At 49.1% G+C, this 21,060-nt stretch overlaps 1 protein-coding gene across 25 annotated transcripts in view; it reads left to right on the top strand.

Annotated features, from left to right (window-relative positions):
* The window catches only part of Kdm2b (lysine demethylase 2B), a 152,129-nt gene that overhangs the window by 107,912 nt on the left and 23,157 nt on the right, over window positions 1-21,060 (top strand). For 2 of the 25 annotated variants that reach the window (XM_076560028.1, XM_076560026.1), the window contains exon 1: window positions 11,973-12,187. The exons of 22 other annotated variants lie outside the window; for them this stretch is intronic. In XM_076560028.1, the coding sequence (XP_076416143.1) occupies window positions 12,134-12,187 (54 nt within the window). In that variant the 5' untranslated portion in view covers window positions 11,973-12,133. Of the gene's footprint in view, window positions 1-11,969; window positions 12,188-21,060 lie in introns of those variants that run through there. One more of the 25 variants, XM_076560027.1, reaches the window with a different exon arrangement.

Genomic DNA, 21,060 nt, shown 5'->3' with positions numbered 1-21,060 from the left:
CATTATCATTTCTGGAGGCCTCAGGCTCCACCGGCAGCGAGCTGAGGCTTAGAAGCTCCAGGTGGTTCCACCTCCTTGTCATCACAGCGGAGCCATGTTCTCTCCCGGCTTTCCGTCACCTTGCCGGCCTCCATCTTTTTTTTTTTTTTTTTAGGTTTTTTTTGAGACAGGGTTTCTCTGTGTAGCTTTGGCACCTTTCCTGGAACTCACTCTGTAGACCAGGCTGGCCTCGAACTCACAGAGATCCGCCTGCCTCTGCCTCCCGAGTGCTGGGATTACAGGCGTGTGCGGCCACCGCCTGGCCGTAATCTACATTTTTGTTGAGTGTGATGATGCTTGTCCTAGAGCTAGCTGGTTTTGTGTTGAGGCAGCATAGGCTGAACTCTCTATGTAGCCAGGCTAGCCTCAGACTTACAGCAGGCCTCTGTCTGGCTTCTGCCTCCACCAGCCCTTTGACACTGGAGATTCTTATTAATTTCCCCCTCATCAATTGATTTTTGGTTTTTTTGAGATAGGGTCTCTCTACTTAGCTCCAGCTGCCCTAGAACTCACTCTGTAGACCAGGCTAGCCTCAAACTCACAGGGATCTGCCTGCCTCTGCCTCCCAAGTGCTGGCTATTCTATTTTAGTTTGAGACAGGCTCTCACTCTGTGTAGCCCTGGCTGGCCTTGAACTCACAGAGACCTGCTTGTCTCTGTCTCCCGAGTGCTGACGTTAAAGGAATTCATCACCGTGCCTGATTCATCCTCTTTGTTTCTGGTGAATCCAGGTTTTATTCCAGATACCAAGAGCCTGGGAAATAATTGTGGCATGAATGAACTCAGTAGCAGAAATTTCCAGACGTTTCCAAAGATAAAGTTTTAGCCACTTAGTTTCATCTCTTTGTTCTCTTGGACCTGCTCACCAAACGCTTGAGTCTTGCGGTGACCTAATGGACTTCTTTCTGTCTTGCACTTCCGAGTCTCAGTCCTGGCGAGCTGCCAGAAGAACGCTAATTGAAAGAGAAGGAGGAAGGCTCCAGCCCTCTCTTGCCCCCTTTGTCCCTCAGATTGAGGCAGGCCCCTGCATCATCCTGAACCCGGGAAGATCTTGCCATGCTGGCATTTGTCAGCGTTTATTTGCACGTTATTGGAACCTTAAGACAGCGCTTAGCTGAAATAACCTGCAATTAAAGTCTGTAGCCAAGGATTTCGCTTTGAGCCTGATAACCTGCTCGGCTGTGTTAATAATAACGCCACAGACATGTTCTTGGAAAGCAATGGCGATATTAAGGGCTGGTGCCTTTGGTGAAGCCATTAGAAAGTCTGGCAGGCACTGAGTGATCTTTTGTCCGGCGCTGCTGTTCTATTTCCAGAACAATGACCAATCTTTCACACTTATGTCGTCAGATGCCATCATATATTGCCAGTGAGTTTTCCTTCCTTCCTCCCCTCCCTCCCCCTCTGTCCTCCTCCTCCTCCTCTTGAATTTGTCATGGTTAGGAATGTTTGGCTACATGATGCCTTTAGATAACTTATCCTTCCAATTTAGGAAGTCTAGAAAAAAAAAAAAAAAAAAAAAACAGGGCAAGACTGGCTGAAAACAGGTGAAATGGGTTTGATTCCTGGGGCCGCGGCAGGATGCTGAGAGTTTCTGATTGGGGTTGCATGTGAAGAAATTAGGGAAGGCTTGGAAGCAAGAGTGAAGCCTGAGGAGGTTCAGAGCTATCACGAGAGCCCTTGTCTGGAAAAAAATAAATAAATAAAGGGCGGGGGGAGAAAAGGGTTGGTTAGTTCGAGCTAGCCTGAAACTCACTATGTATCGTAAACTGGTCCCTGCCTCCCTCCGCAAATGCTGGGATTATAGTCCCATGCCACTGCTAATTTACTGACTAGTTTAGTTCATTTAAGATAATGAGTCCAGCTGGTGGTGGTGGTGGTGGTGGCGGCGGCGGCGGCGGCGGCGGCGGCGGCGGCGGCGGGGCGCACGCCTTTAATCCCAGCACTCGGGAGGCAGAGGCAGGCGGATCTCTGAGTTTGAGGCCAGCCTGGGCTACAGAGCGAGATCCAGGAAAGGCGCAAAGCTACACAGAGAAACCCTGTCTTGGGAGAAAATAAAAAATGATAATGAGTCCAGATTTCCTTTTTGAACGGAACTCCACTGTGTATTTCTATACCACTTTTTATATACTCGACATTTTGTTAAACTATTTGCCAAAGAACTATTTCTTTTACCACAATAGTTTTTTAAGGATATTTTTTATTTTATGTGTATGAGCGTTTTGTCTGTGCATCGTGTGCACCGTGTTCCTTGTCTGGGCACCTGAGGAGGTCAGAAGAACGCACCTGATCCCCTGAGACTGGAGTTAAAGGCAGTTATGAGCTGACTTGTGGTGCTGGGAACCGAACCCGGGTCTAAATGTCCTTTGCAGACCAGTAAGATGGTTCAGTAGATAAAGGCACCTGCTGCCGAGCCTGACACCTCGAGTTTCCTCGGTGAGACCTGTACGGTAGAAGGAGGGCCCTGACTCCACACATTGTCCTCTTATCAGCACGCTTGTACCTACATGCAAAATAGAGAAATAAAGTTGTAATGCCAATTTTCTCTTCTCTCTCTCTCTCTCTCTCTCTCTCTCTCTCTCACTCACTCACTCACTGTAGCTGAAGACCGAACCCAGGGCCTTGCACTTGCTAGACAAGCGAGCTAAATCCCCAACCCCCTCTTTCTTTTTTTTGCTCTTACATAATCAACTCTTTATTCTTAGAACAAGCCCGTTATCATTACCACCATCACTTTGAATTATCATGAATATTATATTCTGTCTTATTGGTCAAAACTCCACTGGGGGAAAAAAATTCATGCTAAACAGCAATCAGGTTTGCAAAAGGAGATCTGTTTCTGCACCTGTCTTTACATCTCTGTCTACCGGTTCAGCCACTTTTTAAAGTACTTCGGTGGCTCACATACCTGTAATCTCCTATGTGGGAGGCTGAGGCAGGAGGATTGCTGGGCAACCCTGTCTCATAAGCTTAAAAAAAAAAAAAAAAAAAGACTAGATGGTTGCAGTTATATTCCTCTTATAGCTGAGTCAAGAACATACCAGGTACTAGAGTCAGTTTTCAGGATGGGACACACTTATTGGAGCAAGCTCTGTCTTTTGCCATTTACCTATATTCTGAACATCTAGTATGTGTTTCTTGCTTGATGTTGTTCTTGTTGGTTGTAGTTCCATTTTTGTTTACGTTATTACCCTTGCTTTCTCCTGGAAATCATTCTTATTGTATATAGTTTTCTTTTTTTTCTCCCCCTTTGGAGCTGAGGACCGAACCCAGGGCCTTGCGCTTGCTAGGCAAGTGCTCTACCACTGAGCTAAATCCCCAACCCCATAAATATAATACTTTTTTTTAAAAGAACTTTTTTCTTTTTAAGATTTATTTTTATTTAGTAAGTATACAGTGTTCTGTCTGCATGTGTCCTTGCAGGCCAGAAGAGGGCACCAGATCTCATTACTGGTGGTTGTGAGCCACATTGTGGTTGCTGGGAATTGAACTCAGGACCTCTGGAAGAGCAGTCAATGCTCTTAACCACTGAGCCATCCCTCCAGCCCCTATAGTTTTATATTACATTTAGAACCTTCTTATTTAGACAGAAAGGGGAAATGTAGTGGAAATTTGTTCCACCTATTAGCTTTGAGTTATAAGTCTTACAGCATGCTTAAAAGGAGGGGTGGGGCCGGGAGGTGGTGGCGTAGGCCTTTATTCCCAGCACAGGGAGGCAGAGGCAGGTGGATCTCTGTGGTTTAAAGGCGCAAAGCTGCACAGAAAAACCCTGTCTCCAGAAAAAAGGGGGGTGGGGGGGTCACAGCTTCCTCCTCCTACCTTCCTTTTTTCTTCTTGGGGTGGGTTCAGAGGACTGAGTCGATTCACTCCCGGGTAGAATGAACAGCGGCTGTTCACCTGGTTCTGTGTTCGTAAATGTATCTTCCCTTTTATTACTATAACAAGTCCTTGTTACCCCCTTAAACAGACTCATGTGGATCTATCGCAATAAAAAATCCAGTGTGGTGATGCACTGCACACCAACTTGAATCTCAACAGTCAGAAAAGGCAGGTAGATTTCTAAGTACCAGGCCAGCCAGGGGTACCAGTCAGACCTCTTTAAAAAAGAAAAGATTATGAATTTGGATTAGTGGTCCCTGCTACATGAATTTGGTCAAACTGTCTCTGGATTTTTGCTTGTTTGTTTGTTTCCTGTTTTGGGTGTGATGGTATCTTCATGGATTTTCGTTGGGTCAGGAGATGCAAATTGGCTCCGTGGAGCCATTTTTCAAGACGTAGAATGAGAAAGATAAAGAGGCTCATGGTTAGAACTGTGTATTCTCCCAACCTTATTCTCCCCACCCTGACCCCCAAGACAGGGTTTCTCTGTGGGTGTGCCACACTGGAGGGCCCTGTAACAGGTAGGGACTGAGGGATGCACAGTGGCCAGTGTCCACTTTGATTCATCAAATAGGCACCTCAGCCGTTTGTCCCAGGTTTGAGACCTGGCACTTAGGTTCTGGGAATCGAACTCAGGGTCTACACAGTAGGCATTTTACTAAATCGTCTCCTCGGCCCCTTATAGTCTTTCTTTGTGAGGCAGGGTCACATGTAACTAGGTTTGACCTAAACTCAGTGTGTAACCTAGGCTGACGTTGATTCTCCAGCCTCCACATCCCAAGTGCCGGTATGACAGGTGGAAGCCAGGGTGGGCACGGACGTATTTATGTAGTTTGTCGGTTAGACAGAGGTTTCATCCTGTAGCTTAGGCTGGCGGAAAACTCAATGTGCAGTGTGGGGGAGCCCCAAATTCATGATGACCCTGCTACTGAGCCTCTTGAGTAGTGGGATCAGCAGACGTGAGCTGCCACCCCACCAGAAAGTCATTTTCAAATCACAAACATTCGCCGGGCAGTGGTGGCACACACCTTTATAATACTAGCGCTGGAGGAGGCAGAGGTAGGCGGGTCTCTGAATTGAAGGCCAGCTAGTGCTACACAGAGAAACCCTGCCTCCGAAAAACAAAAACAAAGCAAAAAAGAGGCAGCGGTACCTGCCTTCAAGCCTGCACCTGAATTTGATCCTTGAACTCCAGCTCCCTGTGATGGAAGAATCCCAGTCTGTCCTCTTACCTCCTCCAGGTGGGCACTGTTGAAGGTTCGTGACCCGCCCCCCCCCCCCCCAATTAGTAAAATGTAACAAAAACTTCAAAGACAAGTCTAAGTTCAGCCTGAACTAAGAAGTAGGTTCCAGGGCAACCTGAGCTACAGAGTGAAACCTTGTTTCAAAAAGGAAGGAAAGTAATTTTTAAAAAAAGGGCTCAGGCGGTGGTGACGCCCACGCCTTTAATCCCAGCACTTGGGAGGCAGAGCCAGGCGGATCTCTGTGAGTTCGAGGCCAGCCTGGGCTACAGAGCGAGTTCCAGGAAAGGCGCAAAGCTACATAGAGAAACCCTGTCTTGAAAAACCAAAAAAAAAAAAAAAAAAAAAAAAAAAAAAAAAAAAAAAAAAAGCCATAAACTGACCCCACCCAGGGAGGGCCTCCATCTAAGGGGAAGTACCTGACATCCCAGAAATTCCAACCATTAGATAAGGTGGCCAGATGTCCCTGAGTCTAGCACACACCTATTTTTTGTTTTACAGATAGCCCTAGACAATTGTCAGCCAATCAGGATCCTGAACCCAGGAAATCCCCTCTCCCCAACCTCTGCTATGATAAAAATCCCACCCTGCCTGGGCTCAGGGCTCTCTGCTCTCACCGCTGAGTCTGACCGAGAAACCACTAAGCCATCTTTCCAGCCCCCAAAAGTGACTTTTAAAGTCAGGACCGGTTTTTGAATTGGGATAGATGATGGGCTTAGGTCAGTGCCAGTCAGCTGTTAAATTAGTTCTTTTGTTTGTTTTTGTTTTTTCAAGACACGGTTTCTCCGTGTAGTTTTGGAGCCTGTCCTGGATTTCACTCTGTAGACCAGGCTGGCCTCGAACTCAGAGATCCACCTGCCTCTGCCTCCTGAGTGCTGTGACTAAAGGCGTGTGCCAATGCTGCTGGCTAAATTAATTCTTTTTTTTTAAACATCTTGTACATAGTCTCACATCTTCAGTGCATGTGAATATTTATAGGTTTATTTTATTTAAAGTAGGAAAGGAACCTCCATTTAACAGAAAGCTCAGTCCATTGTGAGTACCCATATGATAAATATATGTGGTTTTTCCATGCTGTGGAATGTGTCTTGAGGGGGTAAAAAGTAATTAAGTAGCATTAGTAATTTCTTTAACTGAAATTACTGCAGCCTTGATTTGTCAAAATGATGCTCTTCTAACCTGTTTTACTAGGTAATTCTCGACTCCCAACTTGGCATGTGACAGGATTCACCAATGCCTTTTATTTCCCTTATATGTTAAGAATGTCTCTCCAGGGGCTGGAGAGATGGCTCAGAGGTTAAGAGCACTGACTGTTCTTCCAGAGGTCCTGAGTTCAATTCCCAGCAACCACATGGTGGCTTATAACCGCCTGTAATGAGATCTCGTGCCCTCTTCTGGCCTGCAGTCATACATACTGTATACATAATAAATAAATCTAATAAAAAAAAATTAAAAAATAAATAAATAAATAAATAAATAAAATTTAAAAAAAAAAAAAAAAAGAATGTCTCTCCAAAAGACCTTTTGCTCGGGCGGCATGGTGGTACAGGCCTGTAATCCTGGCACTGGGCTAGCTGAGGCAAAAGGATCATTAGTTTTGGGGGCCAGCCCAGGCAACATAGCACGACATTTTGCTTTTACTATTTAGCGAGGCAAGGATTATTGGAGAGAGGCAAATGGTAAAATAGCAGGAACACAACTGAAGCGTGCATTCTTTACTGTTGCTAAGCATAAATGGCACCTTGGATTGGGATGACCCTTTGTGGACAAGCTCTGCCATTTCTGATTGTTCTAACAGGCATGTTCACAGATGCTGTGCATTGGCTCTGGGGGTACCAGCAACTCAGTACAACTGCCTCTTGAAGACTCAGTACTCTTTTCCTGTACTGGGTCTGTGGAAAATGTTCCTAAGCGTTATCCATGGCCTTTGGGATATGGACACAAAGAAGGGGCTAACACTGGCGAGGACCTCCTCCTCCTTAGCGGTACCCAGAGTCCTGGTGAAAGGTGGATGCATCCCCAGTCTGACTTCCCTCTGCCCATTTCCAGAAGTGGGCAAGTTGAGGGTGATGGTTGAGAATGGGCATCAGGGCTTGGAGTATGGTGAGTGGTTGAATGCTTGGTTGGCAGGAGTGAGAACCCTGGGTTCTATTTTGGGGAAAAATAACCACATAGCAGGAGAGAGAGCACTCTGCATTATTATTTTTTTCACTGTTCACTCCTTCAATTCATTATTAAACAAACCCATAAATATTAATTGAGGTTTTACTATAAGCAATTTCATTAAGCCTTAAGACTGTATAAAAGGAGATGATAAGACTTTGGTATATAGCCCTGGGAGTAGATGGTAACACATAAACCTGGAGGGGCCGGGGTACAGCTCCTTCATAGAGTGTGTGCTTAGCCATCCTGCACAAACCAATCCACATACATGTAGTAAAACGAAAGATCGGGCCCATAAGAGCACTGTGAACTAAAAGCTGTGTGATCTCAGAAATGTCTACGATAGGATGGCTGGGCAGACCCTCGTGAGAATGGCGAAGGTGATCGTTCCATTATCATCCCTTATTTTGTAGCTATTGTTCCTTGGGATAGGATCTTGTGTAACCCAGGCTGGCCTGGAACTCACGATATAGCTTATACTGTCCTGAAATGCTCTCAATCTTCCTTCCCAGCCTCCCAGGTCATGGGGTTATCGGCATGAGTCACCATATTCTCCTTCTGTCTTTTACTATGCTACTTATTTTTTTAAATAATTATTTATTTGAGACAGGGTCTCACTATACAGTTCTGGCTGGCCTAGAATGGTAGGTAGACCAGGCTGGCCTAAAACTCACAGGAATCCACCTGCCTCTGCTCGTAGTGCTGGGCTGAAAGGTGTGATCTACCATGCCCAGTTGACCTATGCCTTTAAATTTGATACAAGCTTTTGCTAATTTGCTCAGATTTTTCTTGAACTATGTAGCCAAGGCTGACCTTGAATTTGTCGTCTTCTTGCCTCAGCCTCCCAAGTGGCTGGGATTCTAGGCGTGTACCACCAAGCTCAATTTAAACATTATATTCTGCACACACCTTTCCGCAGCTTGCTTAAAAAAAAAAAAAAAAAAAAAGATTTATTTATTTATTATGTATACAGTGTTCTGTCTGCATATACACCTCAGGTCAGAAGAGGGCACCAGATCTCATTACAGATGGTTGTGAGGCACCATGTGGTTGCTGGGAATTGAACTCAGGACCTCTGGAAGAACAGCCATCTCTCCAGCCCCACAGCTTACTTTATAAAGAACAATTATAAATCTTAGACGGGCAGGTCCTGCTTGTGCATTGTATGCTAGGTCGGGGGTATATTTCCGTTCACATATGGCCGCCCCCCCTTTTGATGTGTTTCTTCTTACCTTTTCACAGAGCACATTGCCTTTTTCCCACCCCGGGATGAGGCTAAGTCTGGGCAGAACCAAGGGCCATTCCTGAGGTCTCAGGATCCAATAGATACCGGTAGACTATCCAGTGACACCCAGAGACAAAGAGAGAAAGTGGGTGGCTCCTGTGACCAGGGAGGACTTGGCATCGGGTATTTTTGTTTTTGTTATTTTTTTTGTTTACTCATCACGAGGTAAAAGCTCTGGCTCCTGTTGGCTCAGGGCAAGCACCATCTGCCTGGGTGGCATCAGCCTTGGGAACTTTCTAAGAACAGAAGGAAGATCTGGCTATGGGGAGCAGGGAGAGGGTTCAGTTCTTCAGGGTCACTCCCGACGAGACCCGGGTCAAGTAAGGACCAACCAAAGCTCCGCGGAAGCAATACAATTTAAGGTGTCAATTGTGCTGGGTAAGGGATGCCATGGTGTCTCCGTGTATACAGTCTGGAACCCTACCAACACAAAACAGATGTTGGTTAATTGTACCAGTTAGCGCAAGGAAACTTGAGAGAGAGAGAGAGAGAGAGAGAGAGAGAGAGAGAGAGAGAGAGAGAGAGAGAGAGAGAGAGAGAAAAGAAGCCCCTTGATCCAGGAGAGGATCCCCTACGTGGCTTCTTATATTTAGGCGATAACCCAGCACCCAGCACAGGAATTTACTCTGGCAGCTTTCTAACTACACCTGCCCTCTTTGGTATTGAACTTACACCAAGAATTCACAATTTATAAAAATCTAGCGGGATTGGGTTGTGTTGATGGACACCTGGAATTCTTGAACTTCAGAGGCCGAGGCAGCAGGATTATTGAGTGTTTGAAACCAGGCTGGGCTCCATCACAAGTGCTTATGCGAGCCAAGGTCACGTTTAAAAAAAAAAGACTCCATCTCAAAACAAAACTCTAGTAAGAGGATTTTTCCCCTCTTTGCTTCAGTCAGCATGCCAGTTGGATGGTGACAAACCAGTCTTTTTATTTGTTTGTATTGGAGTCAGGGCCTCACCGTATAGTCCCGGGTGGCCTGGAACTCTATTTATTGTAAGGTCAGGCTGGCCTCAAACTCACAGACATCCTCCCGCCTCTACCTCCTGAGGGTTAAACTGGAAGATACGCGCCAGGATCTCACCTCGGCTTCTTCATCTCCAAGTGGCGCATGTTGTTGCATGGGCTGGTAAACCGTGACTGTTCTGTGACCTTAAAGGAGATCGTGATCTTTCTTGCGTGCTCAGTGCGGCACTTGCACGGGGACTTTCTCTGGGTGATGGTAGATAACGGTTTTCTAACTCTCTCATTTGATGGCCATCTACCCCCCCCCCCCCTTCCAGCTCTCTTTGGTGAGCCATGATAAGAGAACCGGGCCATTCTACTTATTGAAATAAAAAAAGTGGTCTTCCTGAAAGTCCTCACAGGAAATCAACCCAAAGACAGTTCTACTAAATAGACTTGTGCTCACATTCTTAACAGAGACCTGTGAGGAGGGAGGAAATCCTACTTAGTAGTTTAACTGGTGTATTATGCTGTTTGGATGTCTCTGACCTTGTGGGTTCGTTCAGGGACAGCGAAAGAGAAGCATTTTCTTTTTCTTCTGGGCAGGAAAGATTGGGCCTGTGCATCCTGAACAAGCACATTCTACCACTAAGCTGCACCCAGACCCATGCTTAGCATCCTTCCCCAAAACCCTGCTCCTAATTTCTTTACCTGGTTTCTTCCTGGATGGAGGAGCATCTCCTAAGGGCTCATACACGGGCAGCTTTGTGGGTGGAGGGAAGTGTGTAAGGGGGGGGGGTCACTTTTTTTTTATGCCCTTGACTGGACTGTGAAAACTACAAAATGGAAGAAGGGTATTCAGCGAAGATGTGTTCAGTAAAGAAGTTGGCTGGGAGTCTTTCTATGGTGTCGGTTGGGTGTATACGTTTCAGAGACTCTTAACATCTACTCAGTAAAACTGACATCCCGCTTATTTCCTCCTGACTGCCCCGCTAGAAGCCTCCTGAGTGTTCATTTATAAGGTCTCCACCACACACCCTGCCTTCGTGGCAAGCCCAGGCCATCACACACTGGCCAGTCCCTCCTGTACCCCACTGTGGAGGTCCTGGCCTAGATGAGAGGGAACAGTTGGATGCCCACACGTTGGTCATCTGACTTGGCAGCGGTTTTGAGAAAACCTCACAGTGAGTCCTTCCCATTTTATAGATGGAGCTGTAGCAGGTATGGATGTCCGTAGTGCCGTCTTGGATGGATGTGTGGTTATGTGCGCCAAACTGTCCGGCTAAGCTATCCTCCGTGGTGGTTCGTGTTTCAGTCCTGTTGCCGCCTGTGATAGCGTTGGTCATCTGGGCTAAAAGTCACGAACTGATCTTTCAGGGGGAAGGGTTGTTGACATAAATGCTGGGTAGACTTTCTGTTGGAATGAAGGTCAGTCTGGATTTCTAGCAACGATATTTTCTGCCGCGTTGGACTGTTTCTGGACTGAAACGGCAAGAATTCTTCACTGCGGAAGAATCCAGATGCCTACACCTTCCTGGCCAATCTCCTTAGGACTGCTGAGCTCTGGACTGCAGTTCACACCTGTAACCTCTCTGAGGTCAGCTCCTGGGAACTTAGTGGTGGTTCCCTGGAAGAGGGTGGGGCGCCCACCTCGGGGCCGGCCGAATCTGGGGCATTCTCTCCGACAGCTCTTAGTCCAGCAGCTGGAGCCTGCACCACCTCTGATTTGACGCTGGCCTTCCACCTGGAAAGGCAAACGGGAGAGCAGGGAGGATTTAGCGACTGGGTCCAGCGCCCCGGGGACCTGGCCCAGCTCTTGCAGAGGCCCACGGGCCTGCAGGCTCTGGGTAAGGGGTGGGGGGCCTCTGGGACGGGCTGGCATCCGATCCCCGATCTCCGAGCGCCAGCAGATCCTGCTGCCAGAGACCCGAGACCCCCGTGCCTGGCATCGCCCAGTAGGGCGGGCCTCCCCGGTGGGCCCGGTGCACCCGGGAACTCCCGAGACACCCCTAGGGACCACACAAAAGACCCCACCCCAGGGCCATTTCCTGTGGCAGCAGCGGCCGGCGGCGGCGGCGGCGGCGGCAGCGGCGCCGAGCGAGAGCCACCTCTGTGCTTCCCCGCGGCGCACTGGACCCGGCCGGGCGGGGCGCTGGAGGCACGCCCCCACGCCGCCCGGGTTCCCCCCCCCTCGCGCTACGCGCCCCGCGGCAGCCCTCCGCGGGGCGGGGCCCGCCCCCGTGTCACCCCAGGCCCCGGCTCCCTTTGTGTGCGGGCCGATCGCCGCGGCCCCGCCATTGGCCCGCCCGCCCGGGGGGCCAGCCCCTTCCTGGCTCGCCTCATGCATATGCATGAGGCGCCGGCCCCGCCCCGCCCCCTCCCGCGCGGGCGTGCGAGGCGCGCGGCGGCGGCGGCGGCGGCGGCGGCGGCAGCGGCGGCGGCGGCGGCTGTGGCTGTGGCTCCCTCCTCGCCGCGCGGGAGCCCGAGCGCTAGCCAGGGCGAGCCGAGCCTGCTCCCTGCGGGCGGCGGCGGCGGCGCTCCAGCCATGTCAGCGCGCGCGAGTCGGGGCCCACCATGAGCCATGGCCATGTCCGTGAGCGCCGAGGACGACGACTATGAATCGGAGCCCGACCAGGTCGGCGGCCCCGGGGTGGGGCTGAGGGAGGAGGGACCCGCGCGCGGCACGGACCCGGCGGCGGCGGCGGCGGCGGCGGGCGAGCTCCTGCCCTGACGACGCGCCGCGGCGGCCGCGACGCCCGCGCCGAGGAGGAGAAAGTTTTGGCGGCCGGCGGCCGGCGGCGGGCCCGGGGACGGCCCGCGGGGCAGGGGGCGTGTGCGGCGGGACCGCGGCGCCGCGGACAATGTGGGCCTGCGGGCCTGGCCGTCGGGTGGCGCGGGCCCGGGGCCCCCGCGGGTGAGTTGCGGGCCCCGCGCCGCGCCCTCCTCGGCTCGGCCATACCCCCCACTCCCCCCGCGGCCCACGCGCTTTGCGGGGCTCCGCGGGGAGTCCCCGCGGCGCCGGCGCCGCCTCGCCTCCCCGCGGGCAAAGTTGCCCCGGGACCCCGCCGCCGCCGTCCTCCCGGGGTTGGAGGACGCCCGCGGCCCGTGGGGCCGACGGCCCGAGCTTTTGTCTGGGCGCCGCGCGCTCGCCCGCCGTGGGCAGCCGAGACAGGAAGGGGTGCGAGCCGCGGCAGGCGCGGGCCATCCGGAACCCGGCGAGAGCAGCCCTCGGCCTCGGCGGCGGCGGCGGCGGCCGGGAGAGCCAGCACCTCTCCGGCGAGCGGAGAGAGGCCGGGGGGCAGAATCCTGCGTGTAAAACAAAGCTCTGGGTGTGTTTACCGCGAAGATCTGTCCCCCCCAACCCCCGGGTTCGTGCTTGGCACACCCGGGAAGAAAGTTGAGGGGCTGCTGCCTCTAACCCCAGCCCTGCGTGTGAAATAGCGTTTGCAGTCAGCCAGGCCGGCCAGGTGGACATGTCCACGGAATTAGGACGGGGATGGGTCACCTTATCATGTGGGCTTGGGACGGCCTGTGTGTGTGTGCGCGCGCGAGATGCTTGGTTATAAGGCTCCTTGCATTTCCTGGGTGGAATAAAGATGTTGAAGCGAAAAATATCGGAACACTCCCTCCACCCCAGCCCCAACACACACCCTTAGGCGTCACTGAGGAAGTAAAGTAGAAAGGCTCCGCTTGTCGTGTCGTGCGTCTTGTTCTGTAGTTTTATTCGGCAGAGGCAGGGTTCATCCGTGCGGTGTTGTGGTTCCTTGGTTCTGCTGCACGGTGGTAGGCATGCCCACCCTCCCGAGTGTTAATGAGTCTCCCAAGTGTTTTGGTTGGATGAACCCAGGGGCAATTCAGGAGGGTTTGGTTTGGAACGTCTGTGCCTCTGGGGTAGCTAGCTCTCCCTGTGTGTGAAGGGCTCTCAAATTCTTGTTACCTCGACTCCTGGTCCAGTTTAGGTCTGCCTAACCCTGCCAACAGTTTACCGTTACCATGGCAAAAGAACATCTCCGCATTCAGTAGTGCCCTGTCGGCTTGGGTCCATCTGGGCTGGCTGAGGTTCCTCTTACCTCTTCCTCCAGTTTGATTGTATCCTGTGGTCCAACGTCTTTGACAGGCTGAGACTATCTCTGAGCTGGTTTTGTTTGTCTCGGTTCCCGAGACAGTGTCTTGCTGTTAATTATTGCCGTACTCTTTACATAGCTCGGTAGGTACTCCGGGGTGGCCTCTCTCACTTGGCAGCAATCTCCCTGCCTCGGCCTCCCCCCAAGTGCTGAGAGTGCAGGTGTGAGTCACCACACCCAGCCTGTCTCTGGGCTCTAGAGCGCACTTCCAGGCCCTGCTCTTTCTGAGGGAGACTGCTGTGAGGAAGAGGGCCTAGTCTTTCAGCCAGATCGGTTTTCCTCTTTGCATGGGTCAGGCTGGGAATAGCACTTGTGGAGCAGTTAGCAAGAGAAATCCTCTGCCAGGTTTTCATTTACACTCTAAAGATTTTCCCTCATTCATGTTGACTAGGCAGACAGCATTCGGAGCCTAGGCTTTGAGCAGCGGTCTTCTCAGTCCGCGCAGAGCTGGTGGCAGCTCGGGTACTTTGCATCCTGCGGACACTTTAGGCTGAGACTCAGTGTGCTTTGCCTCCCCTACCACCCCATTTTTCATCAGTTTTCTTCGACCTGGGATTCTTTGTAGCCCAGAAGAGTAGATTGTGCTAAGGACCCTGAACCATCTAGGACTAAGCTTGCCGGCACCAGGCCCCAGCTCTTCTGAGTTCTCTTCCTTCCCTGCACCTTCTCCTTCTAGCTGGATGTCTGCGGCACCAAAAGAAAAGGCCCTTCATGAGGAGGGAGGGTGCTGGAGTCCTGACGTATAGATATCCTGGATATTTGGCTACCTGCAAAATGGAAGACACCCCCCCCCCTTCCCATGGAGAGAGGCCTTGTTGGGAAGCAGTTGTTCCAGTGATCGAATTGGAAAGAGAGCTGCCACAGCCTTTGTCAGAGTTCTGGTTATCCCAGGAAAACCTCTGCTTGCCCCCAGACTGTCATCCAGGCCTGGGCAGTATTGGGCTTTATTTTTGCTCCCCCATCCCCTTACTTTTCCCCCCCCCTTTTTTTTTTTTTTTTTGGTAGCCCTGGCTGTCCTGGAACTACCTCTGTAAGGCTGGCCTCGAACTCACAGAGATCCACCTGCCTCTGCCTCCCGAGTGCTGGGATTAAAGGCGTGCGCCACCACCGCCCAGGTCTATACTAGGCTGACCCACCCACCCGTCTGACATCTGTCACAGCCTATGGACTGTCAGGAAGTGATGGCCAGAGAGCAGCTTCATCAGGAGAGCCTTTGCTTGCTCTCTACTGTTGTGTGCCATGTGGTGTCTCCCATACAGAATGTACCAGGAACTCCTCAGATCTGCTTTCTACTCTGAGGAAGTGCCCCTTAAAGAGCAGTTGTCAAGGCCGGGCGGTGGTGGCAGTGCACGCCTCTAATCCCAGCACTGGGAGGCAGAGGCAGGCAGATCTCTGTGAGTTCAAGGTCAGCCTGGTCTACAGAGCGAGATCCAGGACAGCCAGGACGGTTTCACAGAGAAACCCTGTCTAAAAAAAAAATAAAAATAGTTCTCAGTTTTTATTCTGTCTTGGACTATTTATTTTAGTTCTGAAAATGGTAATAGTTTTTATTTTATCATCCCAGTGAGAGCAAAACTCTCAGAAATGTATGTATTGATTGTTGCTATATCACATTGTACTGTGTAGGTTGTTTTTGTTCTGTGGTGGTGGTTTGCTTTGGTTTGATTCAAAGGTTTTTTGTTTGTTCGTTTGGTTGGTTGGTTTGGTTTGGTTTTGGTTTGGTTTTGGTTTTTCAAGACAGAGTTTCTCTATAACAGCTCTGGCTGTCCTGGAACTCAGTAGACCTGACTGGCCTTGAACTCACAGAGATCAAGGAGGCCTTGGCCTCCTGAGTCATGGAATTATGCCAGTAAACTTGGCATTATAGTTTCTTAAACTGAAATTTTTAAAAAATTTGTTTAGAGAGAGAGAGAATGTGTGTGTACACACACACGTGTGTGTGTGAGTGCGTTCATATGTCATGACATTCCTTTGTGTGTGTGTGTGTGTGTGTGTGTGTGTGTGTGTGTGTGTGTGTGTGTAGAGTTCCAAGGACAACCCGTGGGAATTAGTCTTTTCCTTCTACCATGTAGGTCCTAGGGGGCAGTTCCAGGTAAGGGATCGGTCACCAGGCTTAGCAAGCACCTCCACTCGCCCAGCCATCTTGCCAGCCCTTACATAGTGAAACATTTCAGTTTTTTGTTTCTCCCTTCCTCTCTGCCCCTCCTCCTATATTTTTCTCCTTTTCTTTCTTACTTGGTCCCCAACTCCACTGGTAGCCAGGAATGACCTTGAGGTTACTCTGTTCACCTCCCAAATGTTTAAATTATAGGGGTCGGCTCCTACACCACACCCAGCTCAATAGTGAAATTGCAGGGCAGGTCCCTGAACCTATCTGAAGATGTATGGGCAAATTTGGCAACTTTGTGGTTGTATTTTTCTAGAAGTCCTCAGGTTCTCCAGAGGTCCCTCCATCCTTTGGGTGTTCTTTATCCCCTTCCTTCTTACCCGCAGTATAAACAAACCGAGAATCTTCCCTGTAGCCTGCAGGTATGATGTGTCCCAAGGCCCACAGCAATGGTCATATCTAACTTTTTTATGTATGGCATGTCCATTATGCTTGAGAAATTTGAGGATAGGCATGGCTCTTGATGTCAGCTTTGCTGTGCTGTGCAGCAATATACAATATTACTATGTTTAAAAGAAGAAGAAAAAGAACAAAACACAGGGATAAACAGTAGTGGTATTCTTTGTGGTAGATTGATGGGAAACTTAGACCTGCCCCGCTACCCTCAGCTTTGGGAACTAAACTCAGATCCTTGAATTTAGTGGGCAGGTTCTCTACTATTGAGCTGCCCAGTCTTCCCTTTTAAAATTACACTTGTTCTGTGTGTCCACATGTGTGTGGACGTACTTGCATGTTGGAGGTCAGAGGACCACCTGTGGGAGTGGGTTCTCTCGGGATCAAACACAGGATATCAGGCATCGTGGCAGGCCTCTTCAGCCACTAAGCTGTCTTGCCCACTTCCTCTATTTTGTATGTCATTTTTCTTTATTACTGTTTTCTTTTTCTTTTGAGACAGCCTCACTCAGTTTCCCAGGTCGTCTGTCTTCTCACTCTGTAGCCCAGACAGGCCTTGAACTTATGCTTCCCAAGCAGCTATGTGCCCACCAGACCTGTAAAACTGTCTCAATTGCGGAAACATTTAGCTACATTTTATTATGTTTCCTCACTTGACTACCTCCCCTACCCCTCTTCATGTAACTCTAGCTGCCCTGGAACTCACTCTAGACCAGGCTGGCCTCAAATTCAGAGATCCGCCTGCCTCTGCCTCCCAAGTGCTGGGATTAAAGGTGTGCGCCACCACTGCCCAGCAGATTTCTTATTTATGTGCATTGGTGTTTTGCCTACATGTGTGCATTTATGAGGGTGTCAGGTGCCCTGGAACTGGAGTTACAGACAGTTGTGAACTGTGATGTGGATGCTGGAAATTGAACCCAGGTCCTCTGGAAGAGCAGCCACTTTTAGCCGCTGAGCCGTCTCTCCACTGTAGAAACTCTTGGCCATTCCTTTCTTGAGACTTGGCTGGCTCTTGATGAGAGCAGCTTTCCTGCTGTCGTGGCGTTTCTGAAGGGATCGGTCTTACCTGGGTTCACTTAATATGATGTTGATTCCGATGTGTATCTTTGCTTTGCTTTGGTCCCTGGGTTCTGCAAACTGTTCCCTACAAGCCCATTGTTTCCTCCACCTCCTAGGCTTCCTTGCTCTGCCTGTTGCTCAAGCTAGACAGAAATTCATCATGTCTGCACTCCTATGTTCTGCCCTTTACCGGGTGGGTCCTGAATTGTCCCTTGCTGTCAGCATGTGTTGCTTTTGCTCAGACCCTCATAATTTTTAGCTGATCTCTTTATTTTGTCGTGCTCACTGCCCGTGAAATTTCTATTCCCCTACTGTTGCCAGAACATAGGCCTGCTGCTCCTGTGTGTGAAGTCCTGTACATGCAGGGTGTGTTTCCTTAACGTGGCCTAGGAGGTCCTGCAGAATGGGTTCCTTCTACCTCGGGGCTCTTTTCCAGAAGTTGTGCTGAGCTGTTTGCAGTTCTTGAATGTGTCATGTACTTTCACATCTCAGTTTTATTCTTCTTTCTGCCTAGACTGTCCACTCCCTAAGCCCACCCTCACCACTGTCCTGTATAGTCCTCTTCCCCCTCTGCTGCCCATGGAATAATCACATCTGATGTGGTCTGGGTTGGCCTTTCCAACCTGCCTTTCCCAGAATTTGAGGCAGCTCTTCTGGGTTTGCATACCTGAGTCCAGGCTTTAGAGCTGCTACCTAGACTCAGAGCTTAGTTTCCTCACGTATCAGCAATGTGACATCGGGCAGGTTACTTAACTTCTCTGTCTGCAGTTTGCATATTTGTAAATGGACATAATAATTCCTACCTCATAAGCCATCGATAGAGCTATATTAAAAAGTGACTAGCACTTCAGAGCTAGCTTGTAGTATCATCATGTTACATTTATGTGGTTTCTGTATTTCTCTTTCCAGACTGTAATGTCTTTACGAGTAGGCTACACAGCTTACTCATCTCAGTAGTCCTAGAATTTAGCGTTGAATCTGGTTCATAATTTACAGCCGGAAAACACTTGGGTGGGTGGATGAGTGGGTGAATATGTGAATGAGGGGGTTAATGAATGAATCCCCAGTGTACATGGCAGACTCTTGATGCTAGCAGTGCTGAGCATCTTGTCCTTGTTTGTTGGCCATTTGTGTGCCTTATATTTTTTAAGAGATAGATATTAAAAATCCTTTGCCTGCACGTGTCTGTTCACCATATGCATGCAATGCCCATAGAGGCCAGAAGAGGGCATCAGATCCCCTGGAACTGGAGTTACAGGTGGTTAAGTCAATTGTGGGTACAGAGACTTGAAAGAGCAGCCAGTGCCCTTAACCACTGAGCCATCTCTCCAGTTCTCCTTTTGCCCAATTTTAAGTTAACATTTTTGTCTTTTTATCATTGAGTTGTTAAGAATTCTTTATTCTGGGGCCTGGAGATGGCTCAGAGGTTAAAAGCACTGACTGTTCTTCTAGAGGACCTGGGTTCAATTCCCAGCAACCACATGGTGGCTCACAGCCATCTGTAATGATGCCCTCTTCTGGCCTGCAGGGACACATGCAGCCAGAATAGTGTATACCTATAAGTAAATTAAAATAATAGATTAAATTTAATTTAAAAAAGAATTTTTTATTCCTGCATCCTAGCCCTTTACTGCTTAGATAATATGCAGATATTTTCTAGAGTTTTTTTTTTTTAAACACCAAAGCTTTAATTTTTGAGGAAGTCTAATTTTATATTTTTCCCTTCAGTATTTTTGCTTTGGTTGTCATATCCCCCCCCCCCCAAAAAAAAATTCCCACACCTTTTAACTCTTTGCTTAGGGTTCTGATTCATTTGGGGCTTGTCTTTTATATATAATGTGAGGTAGGGTCCTGTCTTCATTTTTTTTTAATGTGAATTTCCACTTTTCTCAGTGCCATTTGTTGAAAAAAAAATATTTCCCCAATTGAAATTTTTTGGTACCCTTGTTGAAAACCATTTGGTTAAAAAAGCGAATTTATTTCTAGACCCTCAATTCTTTCCCATAATCTGTATGCCCCTGTGCCAGCACCACACCTTATTGTTGACTGCCCTTTTGTAATACCTTTGAAAACCACAAAGTCCAAAATCTTCTACTTTATTGTTATTTTTCCTACTTCTCCTTTTCATTCTCTTTGGTTCTGAGAATCGAACTCAGAGTCTCCTGTATGCTAAGCACACAACTGAGCTCTCCTTAGCTTTGACTTCATCATTTTTTTTAAAAAAGATTTATTTATTATGTATATAGTGTTCTGTCTGCAGGCCAGAAGAGGGCGCCAGATCTCATTACAGATGGTTGTGAGCCACCATGTGGTTGCTGGGAATTGAACTCAGGACCTCTGGAAGAACAGCCAGTGCTCTTAACTGTTGAGCCATCTATCTCTCCAGCCCGACTTTATCATTTTTAAAAAGAATATTTGTGTGTATGTGTGTCACATAGATGTGGGATTAGCGAGATTCTACCCATGAACTTTCTGAAAGATAGAATCTGGTAGTTGGGAGATACTCATTAAATATTGACAGAATGAGTGAGTGGACCTCCTTTATAACATTTCCTTTATGGGTCGTGGTGGGACACCTTTAATCCCAACACTCACGAGGAAAAGGCAGGTGGATCTCTAAAGAGTTTGCGGCCTGCCAGGGATGCATAGTGAGACATTTCTTTTAAGGTAGATGCTTTTGAATTGGTCCTGAGGAAAGAACCCTTTAAAGTGTGTGTGTGTGTGTGTGTGTGTGTGTGTGTGTGTGTGTGTGTGTGTGTGTGTGTGTTTGGCTTTGGTTTGGTTTGGTTTTTGGTTTTTTTTTGTTTTTTTTTTTTTTTTTGGTTTTTTCGAGACAGGGTTTCTCTGTGTAGTTTTGCGCCTTTCCTGGGGCTCACTTGGTAGCCCAGGCTGGCCTCGAACTCACAGCGATCCGCCTGGCTCTGCCTCCCGAGTGCTGGGATTAAAGGCGTGCGCCACCACCGCCCGGCTGGTTTTGGTTTTTAGAGACAGGCTTTCTCTGTGTAATAGCCCTGGCTGTCTTGGAACTCGCTCTGTAGACCAGGCTGGCCTGGAACTCACAGAGTCTCTGCCTCACTTGTCTCTGCCTCCTGAGTGCCGGGATTAAAGGTGTGCGCCACCACGCCTGGCCTAGTTGGTTTCCGTTTCCCATGCCAGCTGGTAACCATAGCCAAGGCTTCTCTCTAGCTAGGCTTACAGAGAGGGCAGGAGACAAGGTCCTGGGAAACAATCTCTTTGAAGGTGTTCTCTGTCATTTTCCAGGGTATCTCTGCTAGTTAGGAAGTATGCTTTTAAATGCAAGTCTGCTTTGGAAAGGAAGGAAGGTAAGCCCCTCTGGCCTGGCTGGCCTTTGGCATCCAACGTAACATAACTTTGGACTGAATTTCTTTAGTTTGTCATGAAAGAGCCAGTCTGTGGAATTTCCTTTACCGAGGGCCCAAGATAAGCTCTCCTCCTTCGTTTTTCCCTTGGAGATGGATGGTGTGCTGCCCCTCTCCGTACCTAACCTGGGGCTCCCGAAAAGGACTCAAGTCGTTGCTGCATTTGTAAGAGTTAGATGAGTGAGCTGTGAGGACACTGGCCCTGGCAGAAGCAGCAAAAGGTACAGTGTGCTGTGAGGAGGAGACGCTCCGGGCTCTGCTTTTGCAACACTGCTGCTTTTTAGGCAGTTCTGCTGTTGCTGTTTGGGCAGTTGCTGAGTTTTCAGAACTCGGGTCTGTAGTCTGTGTGCCATCCTCAAATTCCTCAAATTCACAAGGCTCTGGA

The sequence above is a fragment of the Peromyscus maniculatus genome, chromosome 23 (assembly GCF_049852395.1).
Source record: "Peromyscus maniculatus bairdii isolate BWxNUB_F1_BW_parent chromosome 23, HU_Pman_BW_mat_3.1, whole genome shotgun sequence".
In the NCBI taxonomy this organism is placed as follows: Eukaryota; Metazoa; Chordata; class Mammalia; order Rodentia; family Cricetidae; genus Peromyscus; species Peromyscus maniculatus.
Note: the sequence above shows the minus strand (reverse complement) of the source record. Positions and strands in the feature narration are given on the sequence as shown.